At 42.7% G+C, this 19486-nt stretch overlaps 1 protein-coding gene across 1 annotated transcript in view; it reads right to left on the reverse strand.

The window, feature by feature from the left end:
• The window catches only part of cacna1ha (calcium channel, voltage-dependent, T type, alpha 1H subunit a), a 610320-nt gene that overhangs the window by 294832 nt on the left and 296002 nt on the right, over window positions 1-19486 (reverse strand). Inside the window, exon 5 of the mRNA XM_078558934.1 lies at window positions 18439-18536. Within this exon, the coding sequence (XP_078415060.1) occupies window positions 18439-18536 (98 nt within the window). The remainder of the gene's footprint in view (window positions 1-18438; window positions 18537-19486) is intronic.

Below are 19486 nucleotides of genomic sequence, written 5' to 3' on the forward strand. Positions count from 1 at the left end.
ATTGAACTGAAAATCTAAATGACACAGGGCGATGTCGAGACGCACGCCCAACATATCCCCGTGTCATTTTACGCGTTGGAAAAACCTGTCCCAAGTTCATATTGAAATTTTTAAATAAAGAAAGATACAAATTATTTAGACATGTCCCGTCATGTGACAGTGTTACATGAGCTGAGACTTGTTTATGAATTGTGCAAAAATTATTTATTTATTTAATAAAACCTTCAGTAAACCTCATCCCGCCCGTGTATGAGGTTTCTTGAAAAACGTGAAGGCCACTTGGGCTCTTCGCCTGCCCGCCAACCTTAAGGTTGGACGGGCAGCGTTGATAAGTACTTTAATATGATCATGAGTAATTCTTCCCAGTTCATGCTGTATATGGCACATCTGTCATTATCTCCAGACAGGTAGATGCAGGCAGACTAAAACTAAATTTCACTGAGGGACTAACAAGTGAAAAAAAAATCTATTACTACAAATGTCCAGGTTGGAATTAAATGCGATTCTCAGAATTGAAAGGAACGCCTTGCTGCATCACTTTGTAATCTCAAATAACTCAAGGATGTAAAAGCAAATGTGTATTTGAACATTTTGAACAAGAACCTGAAAAGACAAGGAATAAGAGATGCTGTCTGTTTAAAGTCAAAACATAACAGAAGCAAACAAAATGTTCTAAACCTGTCCATTTATAAAGGATTTATTTCAATATCCGAAACCCATGAACCAAAATGGTAATAGTATTACTCTTATTTGCTGACCTGATGTTTACACAAGGAAAAAGTTGGCAGACTTAATCTTATTCAGTAAAAATTCATACGTGAGTAATTAGGAAAAAAGGGCCTTAAGATCATGCTATACGATTCTGAGTAAGAGTACAAAAGCCTTTCGGTTTACAATAGAATAAATCATCCTTTTAGACCAGTCTGCTATAAAGCTAGCCTTAGCACTTTTTGTCAAGAAACACTGATACAATTATTGTAACTTCTTCATTTAAAAGGAGCTGACAATTTTTATGGAGACAGATGAATTGTATATTTGCGGTGGAGATTCTTCAAAAGACAGCAACTCTCTGCTGCTACAAGGAAAATAGTACTAAACAGTACAAGATATATGTTCAATCCACAGCCTGAAAATCCCAGCGTCAGTGCTGGAAAATGTCAACCCACAACCACTATCACTGATAAAGTTTAAGCTCAGAGAAAAATGGTGGTTTTGGCATGTAGTAGCACCAGACCCTTGAAATGCCAGTGGCAGCTGACCTGTGGGTGCTGGTGTGTGATTGGGACAGATGATACCAGCACTCAACCTAAAGATTTGTGGATGCCCCCAGGGATTCTTTACAAAAGGGGGTAACTTCAAATCTCCTTTCCTCATAAAATGCTAGCCCCTCGCACACCCCCCACATCCCCAACCCCATCCTTAGCCCTTTCTGCCAGGTGCTCTGAAATTAGTAAAATTTGGTACATTTAAGAAAATAACATTTTATTGTGATTTGTAGAAACAGTTATGCAAATCAATTAAAAGGACTGATGCATACACAACTGAACCAACTTTGCAAGCTTATACATTTCTTAGAAAAAAATATTTGATCTACCTGTGTCTAATGCTGTGGCTTTATAATGTGTTATAGTCTTGACACTGGGGAGTTATTAAGTTGGCATAGTTCCTGGAATTGCAAACAACATGTTCCAAAAGCTGTTTCACAGCTATCCTGCCAGGCTTCAGGATATAATAAAATTAGAAGCAGTACAGGATAAAGTTAAACCTGCATTTTGTTTGGTGTTTGGGTTCTTAAAAAGTCAGGACTTAACCAGCCATAGTTTGGATAAGTCAGTTTGGATAGTCTAAACCATCAATATCACAAATTCATCTGCTGTAATGGTGTTGGTTACAGAACATATCTGTCAAGTAAGTCTTTGTAGTCTTCTGTATGTTAACAGTAAGTCTTTATTAACTTCTTGCAACTATGGCCTGGATTTTTCCAATGGTGGGCGGGCTGGGCAGGATCAGGTGGGGGCGGGAGTGGAGCCAATCGCCACCCGTGATCGGCTGCATGCCGCCATTTTACGCGGCAAGCCAATTAAGGCCCACCCAGCGTAATGCACGGCCGGTAGCACTCAGAGCTCCCTGTGCGGGCGGGGGGAGGAGGGAGAGTCAGGGCCTGTGCTCTTTCAATCTCCCTGAGGCACGGAACTGCCTCAGGGAGATCAAATAGATAATAAAAAACTTCAATGAATGATGTAAACATTTATTCAAACATGTCCCGCCTGTGGATGAGGTTTCCTGAAAAACGCGAAGGCTGCTTGGGGTTTTCACCTGCCCGCCAGCCTTAAGGTTGGATGGCAGCATTCTTAAACACTTCAATTACATTTTTAATGGCCTTAATAGGCCGTTGACATTTCGGTGGTCGTGCAGCCAACTCTGGCGCACGCCTGCCGAACAAAATATCGTGATGACGCGCGATGACATTGGGATGCACGCCCAACATCATCACACGTCACTTTACGCGTCGGCATGTCAGGCCTGCCCCGTACGCCAACCGGAAGATTCAGCCCATGTATACAGTAAAGGGTACAGATAAGGAACTATCTCCATATCTAGATCTTAACACATCTCTGGCCAACACCACACTGACCCTAAGTCTGGGTCATGTGCCTTCTTGCACCACTGTGCGGGCGGTACTGTACTCAGAGACCCACATTAATCCTGTATATACCAGACCCTTATACTACATTATCAATGGCCTAAGTGTTTTTTATACGATAAGATTAAAAGCAATCCCCAATTTTGAAATAGAAATCTAAGGACAGCCACATTCATCTGTATTGTTTAGCTATAAAAGACCGAATGCCTAATTTCAACTCCTGGCGAGTTTTGGATAAGAGAGTAGTGCTATGAAGAGATATTAATGTCTACAATGTTATTGGAAATTATTTGAGTTTAGTGGTGTCTGTGTCTATGTGTGTGTATGTATGTGTGTGAGTCTTAATTGGATTAAAGCCTGCTGGTCTAGAGGCTTTGATGTATAGAAAGAAGTAGATTTGAAAAGGTAATCAGATAAACATGGGAAGGTTTAGAAACATAGGTGTCATGGGGGCAATTTGCATTTTTAAATACACCATTCAAAAGAATGGGCAAAATTTTGCACCTAGCTAGGAGGCGCCAAGCAATGTGTTTATTCCTTTTCAGCTTATTAATAAAATAGGTGGAATGAAAGGATGTTATTGTTAGAAGAGGTAACGTTAAAAGCCTAGTGATACAATGGAAAATTTACATTCAAAGAGAAAAATATGTATAAAGGAGAAAGGAGATTGTGGCCAAGGCAGAGGCATCTTAAGATCCTACAAGTGTGAGAAGCCTCAAGCTGCTGTCCGTAAGGACCCAGAGCTGAAAGAAACTCATCTTGAATTCGACTGTCCAGGGTGTGCTCTGCCAGATGTCTGTTTAAATCTATCAGATTTACTGTTGCCTTACCAGGGGTCTAGGTGAGAGTCAGATTAATTAAGGGATTTTTGTAGTTACTACAGTAGTAATTTTGAAGACATGTGTGCTTATGTGCTTACAATTTTTCTTGTATTAATAAATGTTTAATTTAGTTTTATAAAAAACCTCTTGTGATTTGGTGGTCTTATTACTAATGAAGTCAAAGCCTGCATCTCAAAACATACAAATTGCAAAAATGGATTATGACAGTTGTTTCAAGTTTCTCTCTGGGATTTGAACAGTTCAGCCTTTATCATTGCCTGTGTCATAATAATTGGGGGTTCTTTGTGGGATATATTTGTAATTCCTTGAATTTTTTTGGAATTAGTAAATCTTAAGGCTACAAGTACAAGAAACAATTTGAATTCAAAGGAGTAGGTTTGAGGTATTTTCGAAGTGGTGAGACTGCAAGATGGCTTTGGTAATTGCTAAGACTTGTCTGGGAGTAGAAGATATAACTCTGGTTCAGTTACAAAAAGAATAAAAGAATAAGTTGACAGAGTTGGTGGATAAATTATGATTGGGGTTACCATGTTAGGAAATCAGACATAATTGAAGTGATAGCACAGCATTTATAATTGGAAGGAATACTTGACAGACAGAGTTCTCCAAGGGGTGGATCATCAGAATGGGCTCAAATTCAGTTGCAACTGAAAACGACTGACTTGGAAGAAAAGGACAGAGATAGGACATTCCAAAGGGAACAGGTAGAAAGACAGGAGAGAGAAAGAAAATAGGAAAGGGGGTTAGAAATTGTGAAGATAGAGAAGGAGAAAAGAGAACAAGAGAGAATTCCAACTGAAAATGTTGGCAGATAAAGAAAGAGACACCAAGCGGTGAGGAAGGACTTATCACCTGAGTAGAACCCAATGGGGAGATGTTTAAATTTGTACAAGCTCTTCCAAAGTTTGAGGAAACGGATATTGAAGCATTCTTTATTTCATTTTAGAAGATAGATAAACAGATGAAATGGCCACAGGAGAACTAGACCTTATTGTTACAATCCAGGTTGGTGGGTAGAGCGCATGAGGTATATGCTTCACTATCAGAAGAAATGTCAATGAATTATGATATAGTGAAAATGGCTATTTTGAGTGCATATGAGTTGGTTCCTGAAGCATATAGACAGAAATTTAGGAATATGAGAAAACAGCCTGGGCAAACTTATATTGAGTTTGAGAGAGTAAAACAAACTAATTTTGACTGGTGGATGCGGTCATTAAAAATAGAGACAACACATGCAGCTTGTAGAGAAATAATTCTTTTGGAAGATTTTAAAGATTCAGTCCCTTCGGTAGTGAGAGCTTATGTAGAGGAACAGAGGGTCGATTCTGTAAAACAAGCAGCAGTGATGGCTATTGATTATGAGTTAGTGCATAGAGCTAAACCTTTTTATCGTCACCCTTTTAAATTTGAAAAGGATAGAAAGTGGGAAGGTGAAAGGAAGGGAGGTAGTCAGGGAAGAGAAGGAGGAACTGGAAATTCCCAGTAAATTTTTTTTTCAGAATAAAAAGGAAGGTGCTTAGGGTAGAAGTGACATTCAAAATTTGAGGTGTTTTCATTGAAATAAAATGGGGAACATGAAGTCAGTGTGTTGAAAATTGCAGGGAAAATCTGTTGGAATTATTGGGCTGCAGATAAGTTCTGGAAGTAAAAGTACTGTGGGTTCTGAGGTTCAGGCACAGGAAAAAACAGTGATTTGTGAACAAGTAAAACAGGGAGAATCAGTGATAGGGAAAGAAGGGGGAGTGCGTTCACAGATACCCAAGAGAATTCTGATGTGCAGATTGCAGAAATGTTTAAAAATTGTGTGTGTGAAGGGAAAGTCTTTCCATGTGTACAGGGTGCAGCAGGTAAAGATGTTAAAACTTTAAGAGATACAGGGGCTAGTCAATACTTAATGTTGTCGGATAGTAGCATTTGTTGTTCAGAGGGAGTAAGGCAGGAACAGGTGATAATAAGTGGGGTTCATGGAGATGCTGAACCTATTCCATTGTAGAAGGTAAATTTAGGGAGTAAGTGGAAAACTAGCTAAGTGAATGTTGGGTGGTGCAAAAATTACCCATTGCAGTGGTTCAATTTTTTCTGGGTAATGATATAGCTGGATCACAAATGAGGGTGATGCCTATAATGGTCAAGCAGCCTGTAGAAGTGTTTTCAACAGAGCTGTTAGAAGAGGAGCATCCTGGATTGTTTCCAGATTGTGTGATGAGATCACAGGCACACAGGTTGAAGTAAAAAAAAACAAGTAGGAGAGGAAGTTCAAAGGCCGGAAGAAGGTATTGAAATCCAAATAGCAAGCACTGTGTTTGATAACGTTGTTCAGAAAGAGACAGGAGAGGGCAATTCAGCTGAAGTGTTTAACTCAAGACAGTTAATTCAGTTGCAGCAGGAAGATTTACAATTAAAACAGTTATATCAGAAAGCTTACTCGGAAACAGAAGCAAAATGTATTCCCAAATGTTTTTACCTTAAGGGTGATATTTTAATGAGAAAATGGAGGCTGGATCATGTCTCAGCAAATGAAAGCTGGAGGGAGGTACATCAGATTGTTATTCCATTAGGATATATAGATGAGATTCTGAGGATTGTTCATGAAATTCCAATGGGGGGACATTTAGGAATTAGAAAGACACAGGCAAAAGTACAGAAACATTTTTATTGACTAGGATTGCGTAGGGATGTAGTCAAATTCTATAGAACATGTCACACATGTCAGGCGATAGGGAAACCATAAGCAGTGATTAAGCCAGCACCTTTAATCAGCATTTGAAGAACCTTTCACTAGTGTCATGCTTGATTGTGTAGGAACCCTCCCTAAGACTAAAAGTGGAAATCAGTACTTACTGACAATAATGGGTGTGTCTACCAGGTTTCCTGAAGCGATACCTTTAAGAAATATTACAACCAAGAAGATTGTGGAAGAGTTAACTAATTTTTTTTACAAGATATGGTTTACCTAAAGAAATACAATCAGATCAGGCTTCAAACTTTATGTCACAGCTAAGGAAGCGATGAACAGTTTGGGGATACAACACTTTAAGTCAAGAGCTTATCATCCTGAATCACAAGGAGCTTTTGAAAGATTGCATCAAACTTTAAAAAACTACGATGAGAGTTTACTGTCCAGGTTATTCAGAGGATTGGGATAGGGTAGTTCCATTCTTGTTATTTGCTATTAGAGACACTCCTCATGCATTATCTGGTTTTAGCCCTTTTGAACAACTTAATGGTCATGAGGTAAGGGGACTACTGAAATTAATTTATGAGAAATTGGTGGGTCAAAATCCAGAAACTACTATCCTGGATTATGTATCAAACTTCAGAGAAAGATCAGACAGAGCATGTCAGTTGGCTAGGGAACACTTAAAGATATCACATCGAGTGATGAAAGTGAAGGTAGGTAAGAAAGCTAAAGCTCGCAGTTTTATTGCTGGAGAGAAAGTGCTAGTTCTGCTACCAGTACTGAGTGATGCATTAAAGGCAAGGTTTAATGGGCCTTACAGGATTGAAAAGAAATTGAGTGAAGTAAATTATTTAATAAATACTCCAGATAGAAGAAAGAAGCAAAGGGTGTATCATGCAAATATGCTTAAAAAGCACTTTGACAGGGAAAAGGACCAAAAGGAGGTACTAATGGTAGTGGATGATGAGAAAGGGGTAGAAATGCAGGACTCTGAAATTGATTTTCCTTTAATCAAATTGGATAATGAGGGGTACTTGAAAATTTAAATGTAAAATTGAGTTACCTTCCAGACAAGTGTCAAAGTGATTTGGAAAAGCTATTGCAATCACACAAAGTTATTTGTGGGAATAAGCTGGGGAGGACAGATTTAGCTGTATATGATGTATTTTTAGAAGTTTGCTCTTCGATAAGGCAACATCCTTATAGATTAAATCCAGCAAAGTTATCACAAGGATAGAAATAAATTGATTTCATGCTTCAAAATGATATCATTGAGTCTAGTTGCAGTAACTAGAGTTTGCCTATTGTACTGGTACCGAAACCAGATGGGACACAAAGACGGTGTGTGGACAATCGAAAGGTGAATGTGGTGATGTACCACGGTTGGAGGATTGCACTGGAGCAATCTAAATTTATCACAAAGATTGACTTGCTGAAAGGATATGGCAAGAACCGTTGTCAGAGAGAGCAAGGGTGATATCAACTTTTGTGACGCTAAATGGGCTATATCAGTTTAAAGTCATGCCATTTGGTATTGAGAATGCACCGGCGACATTTCAAAGACTGACAAACACGTAATTGCCGGTCTAAGCAATTGTGCTGTTTATATTGATGACTTAATAGTTTTCAGTCAGACGTGGATAAGCATTTACAGCATCTGAAAGAATTATTTACTCGATTACAAGAAGCTAATTTGGTGATGAACTTGGCTAAAAGTGAATTTGCAAGAGCACAAGTTACGTATCTAGGCCATACCATTGGACCTGGTAAGGTGACTCCAAGAGATGTGAAAGTCAAAGCTATCGTGGACTTCCCAGTGCCTACAACAAAACTAGAAGTTTTGAGGTTTCTGGGCATGAGTGGGTTTCAGCGGAAATTTGTACCAAATGTTAGCAGTGTGGTTGCTCCACTGACTGAACAATTAAAAAAGAACAAGAAGTTTCAATGGACACTGGAGTGTCAGAAGGCATTTGGTAGTTTGAAAACCGTATTAACTACCACACCAGTTTTCACAGTACACAATTACACCAAGCAATTTAAGTTGGCCGTTGACGTAAGCGATATAGGCATTGGGGCCATACTGTTACAAGAAGATGACACTGGAATTGAAAAACGAACAGGGTATGTTTCATGGAAGTTGAATGCACAGCAGAGAAGCTATTCAATGTTTGAAAAGGAGATGTTGGGTTTGGTGTTGGCATTGCAGCATTTTGCATCTATGTGGCAAACAATTAATCAGAAACAATCGTTTATACAGACCACAATCCTTTAAAGTTTCTGCACAAATTTCAAGACAAAAGTGCAAAGCTATTCAGATGTAGTTTATTAATGCAACCATTTAATCTACAGATAATACTTATCCATGGTTGAGAGAATCTGATTGCAGATGCATTATCAGAGTTTGAAGCTTAAAGGGAAAATTAGACATTTTAAAACCTGGCCACTGAACTGGAATGATTTCTGCTGATACCAAGGATTTGTATATATATTATGTTAATAAATGCATCTCGTAGTGTAATAGTGTAGTAACTATAGGAGATAGTGAAAGATGGGTTATTAAAAATGAAGCCATCTTTTCAAATTAGGATGGTTTATTTTTGGATAAGGAGGGGATGGCATTAAGAGATATTAATGTCTACAATGTTATTGTAAATTAATTTAAAATAGAGTTTATTGGTGTCTGTGTCTATGTGTGTGTGTCTTAATTGGATTAAAGCCAGTTGGTCTCGAGGCGTTGATGTATAGAATGAGGTAGGTTTGAAATGGTAATTAAATAAACATGGGGAAGTTTAGAAACATAGGTGTCAAGGAGACAATTTGCATTTTCAAATAAACCATTCAAAAAAATGGGTGAAACTTGCACCTAGCTAGAAGACACCAAGCAATATAATTGGTGGATGAAAGGATGTTATTGTTAGAAGAGGTAAAGGTAAAAGCCTAGTGATACAACCGAAAATTTACATTCAAAGAGAAGGATATGTATAAAGGAGAAAGGAGATTGTGGGTAAGGCAGAGGCATTTTATGGTCCAACAAGTGTGAGAAGCCTTAAGCTGCTGTCTACAAGTTGAAAGAAACTCATTTTGAATGCAACTGTCCAGGATGTGCTCTGCCAGGTGTCTGTTTAAATCCATGAGATTTATGAGCTTTACTGGGAGTCTAGCTGAGTCAGATTAATTAGGGAATTTTTGTAGTTATTATAGTAGTAATTTTGTAGACATATGTATGTGCTTACAATTCTTCTTATATTGATAAATGTTTATTTAGTTTTATAAAAAAATAAACCTCTTGAGACTCAATGGTCTTATTATTACTGAATTCAAAGCCTGCATCTCGAAACATACAAATTGCAAAAATGGGTAACGACAGTTGTTTCAATTTTCTCTCTGGGATTTGAACAACTCAGTCTTTACCACCGGCTGTGTCATAATAGTATTTGTGTGAGTTAGAAAATCAATCATTGTTCCAGAAATAAGACTGGGGTGCTCACTCCTGCACTTCATTTAAATCCAAATGGTCAATTCCTGTCTGTGCTAGCCAGGAGGTACACGGAAAGCTGTAAAAATTCATGTGGCCTGGACCTGCCCTTTGAGGAGGCCAATAGGTGCAGGATTGGCCACCAGGGTCATTCTGCAGGGGTCTTGAGATCGGGAAGGAGGGCGCGATAATAAAAGGAAATTTGCAAGCTCTTTCTGTGTGGGCAGGCCGAAGCAAGAGTGCTCCTCCTAGTCATATGAGAAAGTAAATTTTTTTTATAACATAAACAAAAAAGGAAATTTCATATATGTATAAAAATGTCTTCAAAAGAAACAGAAACAACATGGATCTCAGGCAGGAGAAATAAGAAAGAAAGAAATCGCCAAAGAATACATGAATCATGAATTTGGTTACACTGCACCTCAAATTCTGGGCGTAAGTTCGTGAATTAACGTAGTCACCAATACTTGCACCTACTGTTCCCTGCTGGAGTCGGGGAAGCGAAGCCATGAGGATGAGCCACTGTGCATGCGGGTGTATTTCTCGAAGTATGGCATCAGAGGTCAAGAAAAATCTGGTGTATTGTAAGTAGACTAACTCCTGAAGCTGTATACACACTCAGCACCCAGTCTGTCCACAGGCACATGCACAGTTTCTTCCACTGCTGGCATCGTGGTTGTGCGTCTGTCAGCTGTGGCAATGCGGGTTTATACCTGCACTGCTCTGTCTACCGCAGGCCCAAGCCATTGCCACTTACAATGACGTCACAGGCACTGCAACTGAATGTGAGGTGAGTGGGCCTTCTGTAGTTGTGGCGTCACCAAACTCAGTCTTGTATGTTTGTGCATAATACACTTAAATCTCACTTTCCTCGATCTTTTTTCCTTGAAATTGGTTGTATGGGAAAAATTTTCCTCCCCTTTGGGGGGGAAAGTGCGGGAGTGGGCGCAGGTGGGTGTGCCTCTGATTGGCGCCCCCAATCGGGGGCATGCCGCCATTTTATGTGGGCGGGCCAATTAAGGCCCGCCCAGCGTGACATCCACTCAGAAGCGCTATGCGCTCCCTGTGCAGGCGGGGGGAGGGGGATTCCCTCAGCCGGGAGTGCGCACTTCCGCACATGCGCGCGAAAGAGCACACAGAACTCCCTGAGGCTAAGTGCTGCCTCAGGGAGATCGGTTTGGAATTAAAATTTTTAATACAAATGTTAAAAAAATTTCCCTGACATGTCCCCTCATGTGGCATAGTAGCAATGATCACATCTGGTAATGAAATCAACAAGCCCTTTAAATTTTAGAATGTTTAATTTCTTTACATTAAAGCATTGGTTCCTGATAATTTGCAAGGAAATGGAATTATAATTCCTAAAACTGATTACTGTAGAACAGCTTTGCACCAAATGGCTCAGACACCCGAAGAGTCAATTGCTTTAAAGGAAATGAAAGAGATTTGTAGAACCCTTGAGTTAGATTTCTAACCACTCTAGAATGGTTAAAATTACATCTAACATCAATGATTAACAGAAGAACAGAAACTTCTTATATATTTTTAATCAATGGGCTAAATTTTAGTTCCAGCTTTTTTACTTTGGGCAGAATTTTCTGCCTGTCGGGCGGGTAGTGCGGGAGTGGGCGCAAATCCGATCGCCTCCCGCGATCGGGTCCACGCTGCCATTTTACGCAGACAGGCCAATAAGGCCTGCTCAACATGAATCGCGGCTCCCGAGGACAGCAGGAGTGGGCGGGTGGCGGTGCAACTGGAATGACTGCCGGTTCCAATGGCGACCCGGAGGCCTGTTTTAAAAAGTGGCTGCAGCCTTTCAAAGGCTGCGAATCATGGCCAGTGGAAGGGCTCCCCAGAGCGCTGCTGGTGAGCAGGCCAGGCAGCAGGTTAGGGCAGGGGAGCACTGTGCTCCTCATTTTTCTGATGATTGCCTTGCTGCCCTCCTCGAGGAGATGGAAGCACAGTGGGAAGTGCTCGTACCCCAGGATGGGAGGAGGAGGCCCGCCCACATGACCAAACGTGCCTGGGAGGAGGTGGCAGAGGTAGTGAGCTCCCGCGACGTGGTGCAGCGCACCTGGATCCAGTGTCGCAAGCGCTTCAATTACTTGTTGCACTCAGGAAGGGTGAGTACCATGTTGGCATTGGTCACTTAACCCAACAGGTAGGCTTTCCCCCCTGGCGCCCCCCAACCCCAAAGTCTGAGTGTAGTGACTGCATTTAATCACTGGCAGTATATGTCCTTCGCTGGATGGGCCAGCAGATATTGCCCATGCCGAGGTCACCCTCAGAGGGTGGTGAAGAGATGGGTTCTGCACCCACAGCATGTGGTACACTGAGACCCACATATACTGTTTTGGGGGCAACCTGGAGGAGCTGCGCAGTGCTGGAACTCCAGGACGTGTCAAAGTCAGGGTGATGACATGCTGGGAGGGGTGCTTCAAGGTGGCGTGGCACCGATCGATCTGCTGTCCTCTGCACTCCACGTGCTTGCGCCTCCTTGCTATCGAAGGTTAGACCATGTGGTGCCTAATGTGATCTAGACAGCATTTGGCCAAGGGGTTGGGGAGGTGGGTGGTGGGAGACAGGCCTAGCATCTTTGTGTGAGTGTTCGGCAGCAGCGGGGTGAGGAGGCACTGAAGCCCTGCAATGTCCCACTCTGGTTGGGGTGGGCCATCTGCGAAGAGAGTCCAGGTACAAGTAGCACTAATCAATGCTCCTTGTTTCCTTTTCAGGAGAAGAATGGACATAATGTCGCCGAGCGGGTGAGAACTGGCGGATGACCGGCCCAGTTGGCGATTCTCAGCTGCTTTGAGCAGGAGTCCCTAGATTTGGAGAGGCGCCATGCGCCCAGGTCCACCGGTGTTGGTGAGGCTGGGGTGCCACGGGCAGATATGTTTGCCCAGCAGTGAGGTCACCATTGTTCTCCCAACAGCCATGGCAGTGCTGAATGTTCAGTGATTGAATTTTGCAACATGGCTTGACCATTGCTTATGAAAGGATGAGCGCATAATGATCTGGGGGACAGGGATGCACATTGACATTGTCTCCATGTTAACTGATCCAATGTGTTTGTTCTTCCTTTCAGCATCAGCGGAGCAGGGCTGGGAGGAGGAGCAGCAGGGGCCCCCTCTCACACCTGAGGGCCCTGAAGTCACGGACTCACCAGCATCACACCATCTCTGCCAGGCAGGCACCAGCGCAGATGCTAGCACCTCAGTGGGAATTAGAACATCAGCTAGTGTCCCGGGGCACAGCGGTGAGGGCACTTCACAGTCGCTGGAGGAGCTGGCAGAGACAGAGAGTGCCCATAGTGCCAGCAGTTGGAGGACTGCAGGGCACCAAGCACATGCTCAGTCGGTGCCTGATGATGTGCCTCTGGAGTTGTCTGCGACACAGCAAACGCAGAAAGTGCAGCAGGGTGCGCGGGAGCATCTGGTGGAAGTACATGAGGCTATGCTTGGCTTGGTGTCCGTGGTGGAGGAGTCTATGCGGACTATCGCCGAAGCAATGAGCCGAGCGCCATGTGTCCTCTATAGAGAGAGTGGTTACTCTCGTGGAGAGGCTCCTCCAGGAGACCAATCAGGGCTTCCTGGGGATGCGCTTGGACCAGCAAGCCCTCACATCAGCATTGACCTCAGCTGGTCAGTGCCAATGTGGGAGATGGTCTCCCACATTGGGTCAGCTCGGTGCCCATCCATCCACGGTAAGCATGGAGGTCCAAAGCGACCTCACATCAGTGCAGAAGCTGCCTGTTGTCTCTGCGGGCTCCTCTCAGGGTGCTCCGGGTGAGGGCGGCAGCTCCTCCGCCCTTCTGCCAGTGACCGTTGCATCCGGCGAGGCTGCGAAGACTGGGGACCTTGCACAGGATGTAGGCGCTGTGGGAGCTGCCTGGGTACCTTGCACAGTCTCACAGACTTGTAAAATCAGCATCCTGTAATCACACACTATCTGCACGTTCATGGAGTGAAAGTCCTTCCTATTGACGAAGGCACTGGGCTCACCTGCTGGTGCCTTGATGGCCACATGTGTGCCATCTATTGCACCCTAGATGTGGGGGAAGCCAGTAATGGCCATGAAGCCTCTGGCTCCCTGTGTCTGGCTTGCCTGGTCCCAATGGAAGTGGATGAAGGTCAATGCATGCCTGAACAGAGCATCTGTAACCTGTTTGATACAAGTATGGACAGCTGATTGGGAGACACCGCAGAGATAACCCACCAACACCTGGAAGGAGATAGAGGCATAGAAGTTGAGGGCAGCTGAGACCTTTAGAGCCACTGGCATGGGGTGTCCACCCACACAGTTCGCAGAGATCTCAGGCCCAATCATCTGACAGATATAGTTGACTGTCTCCCTTGAGAGATGGAGCCTCCTTCGGCACTGCACTTCAGACGTATTGAGGTAGCTGCTTTGCTGCCTGTATACCCTAGCAGCAAATTAGTGTCGTCTTCTGCGGCCCCTTCTGCCTTGGACTACCTCTTAGCTCTGCACCCCTTGTGTCTGTGCCTATCTTCCCAAAGGTGGCTCCCCTGGAGGCTGAATGTCACTCCTGGCCTCCTCCCCCTTCTAGCCCTCCCTTTCTTCTGAGGTGGTGCCTCCAGTGGAGAGTTCAGCTCCCATTCCCAGGCTAAGGGAAGGCTTCCTGAAACCTGCAGGCCCAAAGAAGATTCCTCACTACAGAGTGCTGAACTGAAGGTTGTGAGACCAGACAGAGCAGCTGATATGCGTTTTGAAGTATTGCAGATCACACGGGCAAGTATCAGTAACTTTGAAAAAACAGTATTTGACTGAGCACACCCGTGGCCCCACTGAGCCCTCTTATCCTGCCCGTGGATGAGGTTTATACGAATGTGTCCTACCCGCATGCCTGTTGCACGCATGTGCCGACCTGAAGATCGCACGGGTGCTGAAAAATCACCGTTGATTGGCGCCTCAAGATCCTTAAGTGGCCCGTTAATTAATGGCGGGTGCGCAACGGATATCATCGCGCACCCAACCAACGAAATGTCGCAATGGCGCGCGGTGACGTCGGGGCGTTCGCCCGACGTCACTGTGCGTCATTTTACATGTGCCCCTGACCCCGCACGCCGACAGGAAAATTCTAGCCTTTAAATTCTAATGTCAACTTTAGCTGTTTAATTGGACAATCATAAACTGTATCGGTTATTATTGGTTCTTAATTCTCAATTTGTTGAATCTGGAATCTGCTGACTACAAAGTTCAAAATGTGTATTAATGTTTTCTTGTAACGCTTAAATGGTCAGTATACATGAGGTACATTTGCAGAAGTTTCAACTTGGCCTAGCCCATATTCATCTGGCTAGTTAGCCGTACTGGTGGCATACAATTGGGCACCCCAGTTATCTTTGCAACTCAAAGCACACTTTCAGACACACATTTTCACTGAAACATTAATCAGCTATTTCAATTTTGCATATGTTACAAAAGCACGCAGTTAGTGAAAGTTTACACTGCTAAAATTCTGAATGTTTAGTTAATTTCTTTGTCCTCCATTGCATTGTTAAATGCTTATTCAAATGCAATTTACTCATGCATACTGTTACTTATTTATACATGTTACTGCAACTGTAGAAGCAATTTTAATTAGCATATTAAATGTTCAAAGGGATAACATAATTACTAGTGTATCCAGGAACAAAGGAAGTCATGTACAATTTCCTCTATCTATAGTAACTGCATTTAACAAGATCCAGACAGATATAAGCAGAAACATTATGACTTTGCATCCCATTTTCAATTCATTCTGATTTGCTTCTCAAAATAACTCCAACTTCAAACACAATGATTCTTAGCGTCTGTTTCTTAAGTTACAGTAATGAAGATTTAAGCAGAGTTGCACTGAAACAGCCCTCCAATGTTTTGTACAATGCAGTGATAACCGGAATGGTGCACTGCAACATACCTCTAATGTGCAAGACAAAGCAGTGACAGGGCAGAGATTTTCCCCATATTGTAAGTGTTACAAGAAACTGAAGAGTGGCAGCAGAACCTCCTCACAATGGTTAACAGAAACCCATCAATGGAGTCACATTGGCCTGCACCATCAGGAATCTATCGCCATTGAAATATAACTAACATTACACACTTGCCCATTGCTTTTCCCATTTGTACCATAAAGGTGTTATTATTAAAGTGTTTGTTTTTCTTCCTGACTTATTAGCTTGATAGGTGCTGTGGTTCAAATACTGATGTATTAAGAAAGCTGCTCTGATATCAAAATATTTCTTTTAACAACAACTAGCTTCTCTACCACATTCTTTGCATGCAAGAAAATGTCTAAAATGATCTTCCAATCAGGAGGACAGAGAAACAGAATGGCACAGCCAGAATTCTGGTTGCAGACTGCCTTGTACACCTTCTCAACTGGGAACAACACAGAGCATAGTGACTCCACATTGTAGGAGAGAAAAACAGCATGAATTATGTAAAAGAATGCAAAGTTTACTCCGTTTATCTTTATAACTGTCAGGAACGATGTAGTTACGATTAAGATCATCGGCCGGATTTTAAGCAGCCTATTGTGGCAGGAACCATGGTGGACAGGCCCACTTAATCACGGGAAAGGCCCCGCATTATTTCCTGGCAACAGCAAAATCTCCACCCCCACTGGCCAATTAAGTCAGAGGGCAGAAGGTTCTGATGTTGGATTCTTGTCCACCAGTAGCACAATGTCAGTTAGGCTCATTAATGAGTCACTGGCAACCATTATCCCTGAGCACTCCACAATTCAGTGGTGGATCAGGGATTAAATGGTAGTCACATGGCTTTCCTGTGCTCCCTGAAAGCTGCCCAGCAAACCCAGCGGCCTCCCAGGAGATCCCTCGTTATCAGGCACTCTCTGCCCAATTCAGCTTTGGGAAGTGGTGGTGTGGGGGGAAGGGGTATGGGGGCGCAGAGAAGAAGTGCTGCACTGAAAGCCAACCCCTGACCTTGTCTCCTACTCCCCCGTCCTCCCTGCCTGCATCTCCCACCCACGATTCCCATCCCATCCTCACTCACCTTTGGTCTGGGGACCCTCGACAATCCCAGGCCTCTGGTGAGTGAATTGACAGCAGCTGCCACTGCACCCAGTAGCACTGATGGCAATGAGGAGCTGTTGGCCTCTGATTGATCAGCAGCTCTCGGTGGGAGGGAATTCCACTGCTGGAGTCCTTACTCCTGGGGAAGGCCCAACGGTTGTCAATTAACCGCCTGGCGGGCACTTAGTGCCATTGGGCCTCCCTCATTGAACAGACAGGGATTCCCTGCCAATTTCCCAACTGGTGGGTGAGATCCCCGTCAGGCTGATTAAATCCAGCTCCGTGATCCCAGTCCAACTGTAGCCTGCAGCCTTAAGTATAACTGACTGACTGAAATCCAGCTGTAAAATAGTGAAATTTGTGAAATCTACCTGTGTTCCTCCATGTAGATAACTAAGTACTAGTGTGCAATCTATTTTTAAAATCAACATTATTTAGTTAAGTAAAGAAAATTTTAAAATCCTGAAACTTTTACAAAGCAGATGAGGGCCACAACACCTTCCAGCACACACCAGCATAGTTCTGACAGAAGTCTGCCAGAAGGTTTCCAAATTAATACAAAACCTGTTTACAGCAGACCTTGAACTTTCACATTGGTTTTTATACAGCCTTGATAAAGTGACCTGCTATAACTCTGCAAACTGTGTGTCCTACAGTGTCCAAGGCCCCACCATCTTCAGCTGCTTCATCAACGACCTTCCCTCCATCATAAGGTGAGAAATGGGGATGTTCACTTTGAATGAAACTGAACACTGCATCATGTCCATATGCAGCAACATTCAGGCTTGGGCTAAGAAGTGGCAAGTAACATGAATGCCTCAGAAGTGCAAGGCAATGACCACCTCCAACAAAAAAGAATAAGCCATCTCCCCTTGACTTTAAACAGGATTACCATTGTTGAATCTCCCAGTATCAACAGCTGGGGAGCCGGGTTGGGGGAGCGGGTGGTGTGGCGCGGGGACGGGTGTCACCATTGACTAGAAACTTAACTGAACCAGCCACATAAATGCTGTGGCTACAAGAGCAGGTCAGAGACTGGAAACTCTGTGGCGAGTAACTCAGCTTTTGAATCCCAAAATCCTTTCCACCATCTACAAAGCACAAGTCAAGAGTGTAATGGAACAACCTCCACTTGCTTGGATGAATGCAGCTCCAAAAACACCATCTGGGACAAAACGGCCCATTTCAACACCCCATCCACCACCTTAAACATTCCTCCCTCCACCACCACGCACCATGGCTGTACTGCACAACATCTACGAGATGCACGGCAGCAACTCCTTAAGGCTTCTTCTATGTTGTTCCTTCATCATCACTAGGTGAAAATCCTAGATCTGTATAACTGACAGCACTGTGGTTGTACCAAATCCAAAAGGACTGCAGTGGTTCATGAAGGTGGCTCACCACCACCTTCTCAAAGATATTATGGATGGGCAATAAATGCTCATGATACCAACATCCCACCAATTAATAAAAAATAAACTTTGGTGGGGTTTGAACTGAGTCAACAATGGCTGAATTCTGTCATTTACAGCAGGATTGAAGGCTCAAAAGATTTCATGCCCAAAATATTTCCTTTCTTCAATGAGCAGAAGAAAATCCAGTCTTGAAACTTAGCAGTGACTTCCAAGCTATACATGAACAAAACCTTGTAAAAGTCAAGGGAGAATCACTTACTATCAGCAGTGCTAAAGTCAATACAGAAGTCAGAAATAATATACATCAATTCTGAAAATAAAAGGAAATCATAGACTTACTAGGAACTCTATTAATGGCTCTTAATGGCCTGAGAACCCGGACAGTTCGGATTGCTGAGAGACTTGCATTGTGGCCATCCAGTGAATATTCCAGCATCCTAGGATCAAAAATACATATATATTCATATATATTTATCATTCAAACCATGTTAAATGTTGTTATTCAGAACTATTTTGAGAAAATAATATTTTTTTCTTTGAAAATGTTCCTCTGAAGGTATGCTTGCCCATTACACTGCTCAAGACAGATGCTTATCCATTATCAGGGGTAATTTTCTGGCTTTGAGCTCCTGACAGTGCTTTGCTTGCCTAAGTCAAATATAATAGTCAAGGCACATGCATTTGTGATTAGCATATAAATACTACATCTTGAACAAGTAGTAGTTACTGATGGTTTATAAACATTGCACAGTAAAAGTTTCAAATTATTTTAGTAATTATACCAATTGATGTAAACAAACAAGAATAAATTGATTTTCTTCTAAACTAATGACAAATTCGCTTTTCAATGCAATAAAAATCAGTCAGTTTCTATGGCAGGTGTGAAATACAGGTAAATAGGTCATTGTGATCCATGACAGTTAAAACAAAGAAAGGAGAGAAAAATTGAGCCACCTAAGTGTGGGAGCCAGCATGATCCTGAGAAAAACAGAACTGAAAAGTGAATAGTCAAGCATTTTACAGACTGCTGATAATGGCTTTTATTACATTCACTGTTGTCTGCAGCAGTGTACATTTAAAAGATCCTAGCTCGCTAGTGCTATCCTTGTTGTATTGACCTCTTTGTTTAATCTCTGTAGATAAATCCAGTTGGTTAATTTGTAATAAGAGACTAACTTGAGTGGTTTTTGATAGTATTGTCTGCTGGAGTAGCTTACAGACATACATATGAACATAGAAACTTTGTGCAATCTTCAAAAGCTAATAGTCCTGAAAAAGTTGGCAGTTCAGAAAGAATGTTGATAATAGGCTTTGTGACATGCAAAGTTGGGGGTTTACACTGAAATGGGCTGTGGCATGGACAGATGATAACTTAAGCTGTAAGTAT

Source organism: Cetorhinus maximus, chromosome 15 (genome assembly GCF_964194155.1).
Source record: "Cetorhinus maximus chromosome 15, sCetMax3.hap1.1, whole genome shotgun sequence".
Taxonomy (NCBI): Eukaryota; Metazoa; Chordata; class Chondrichthyes; order Lamniformes; family Cetorhinidae; genus Cetorhinus; species Cetorhinus maximus.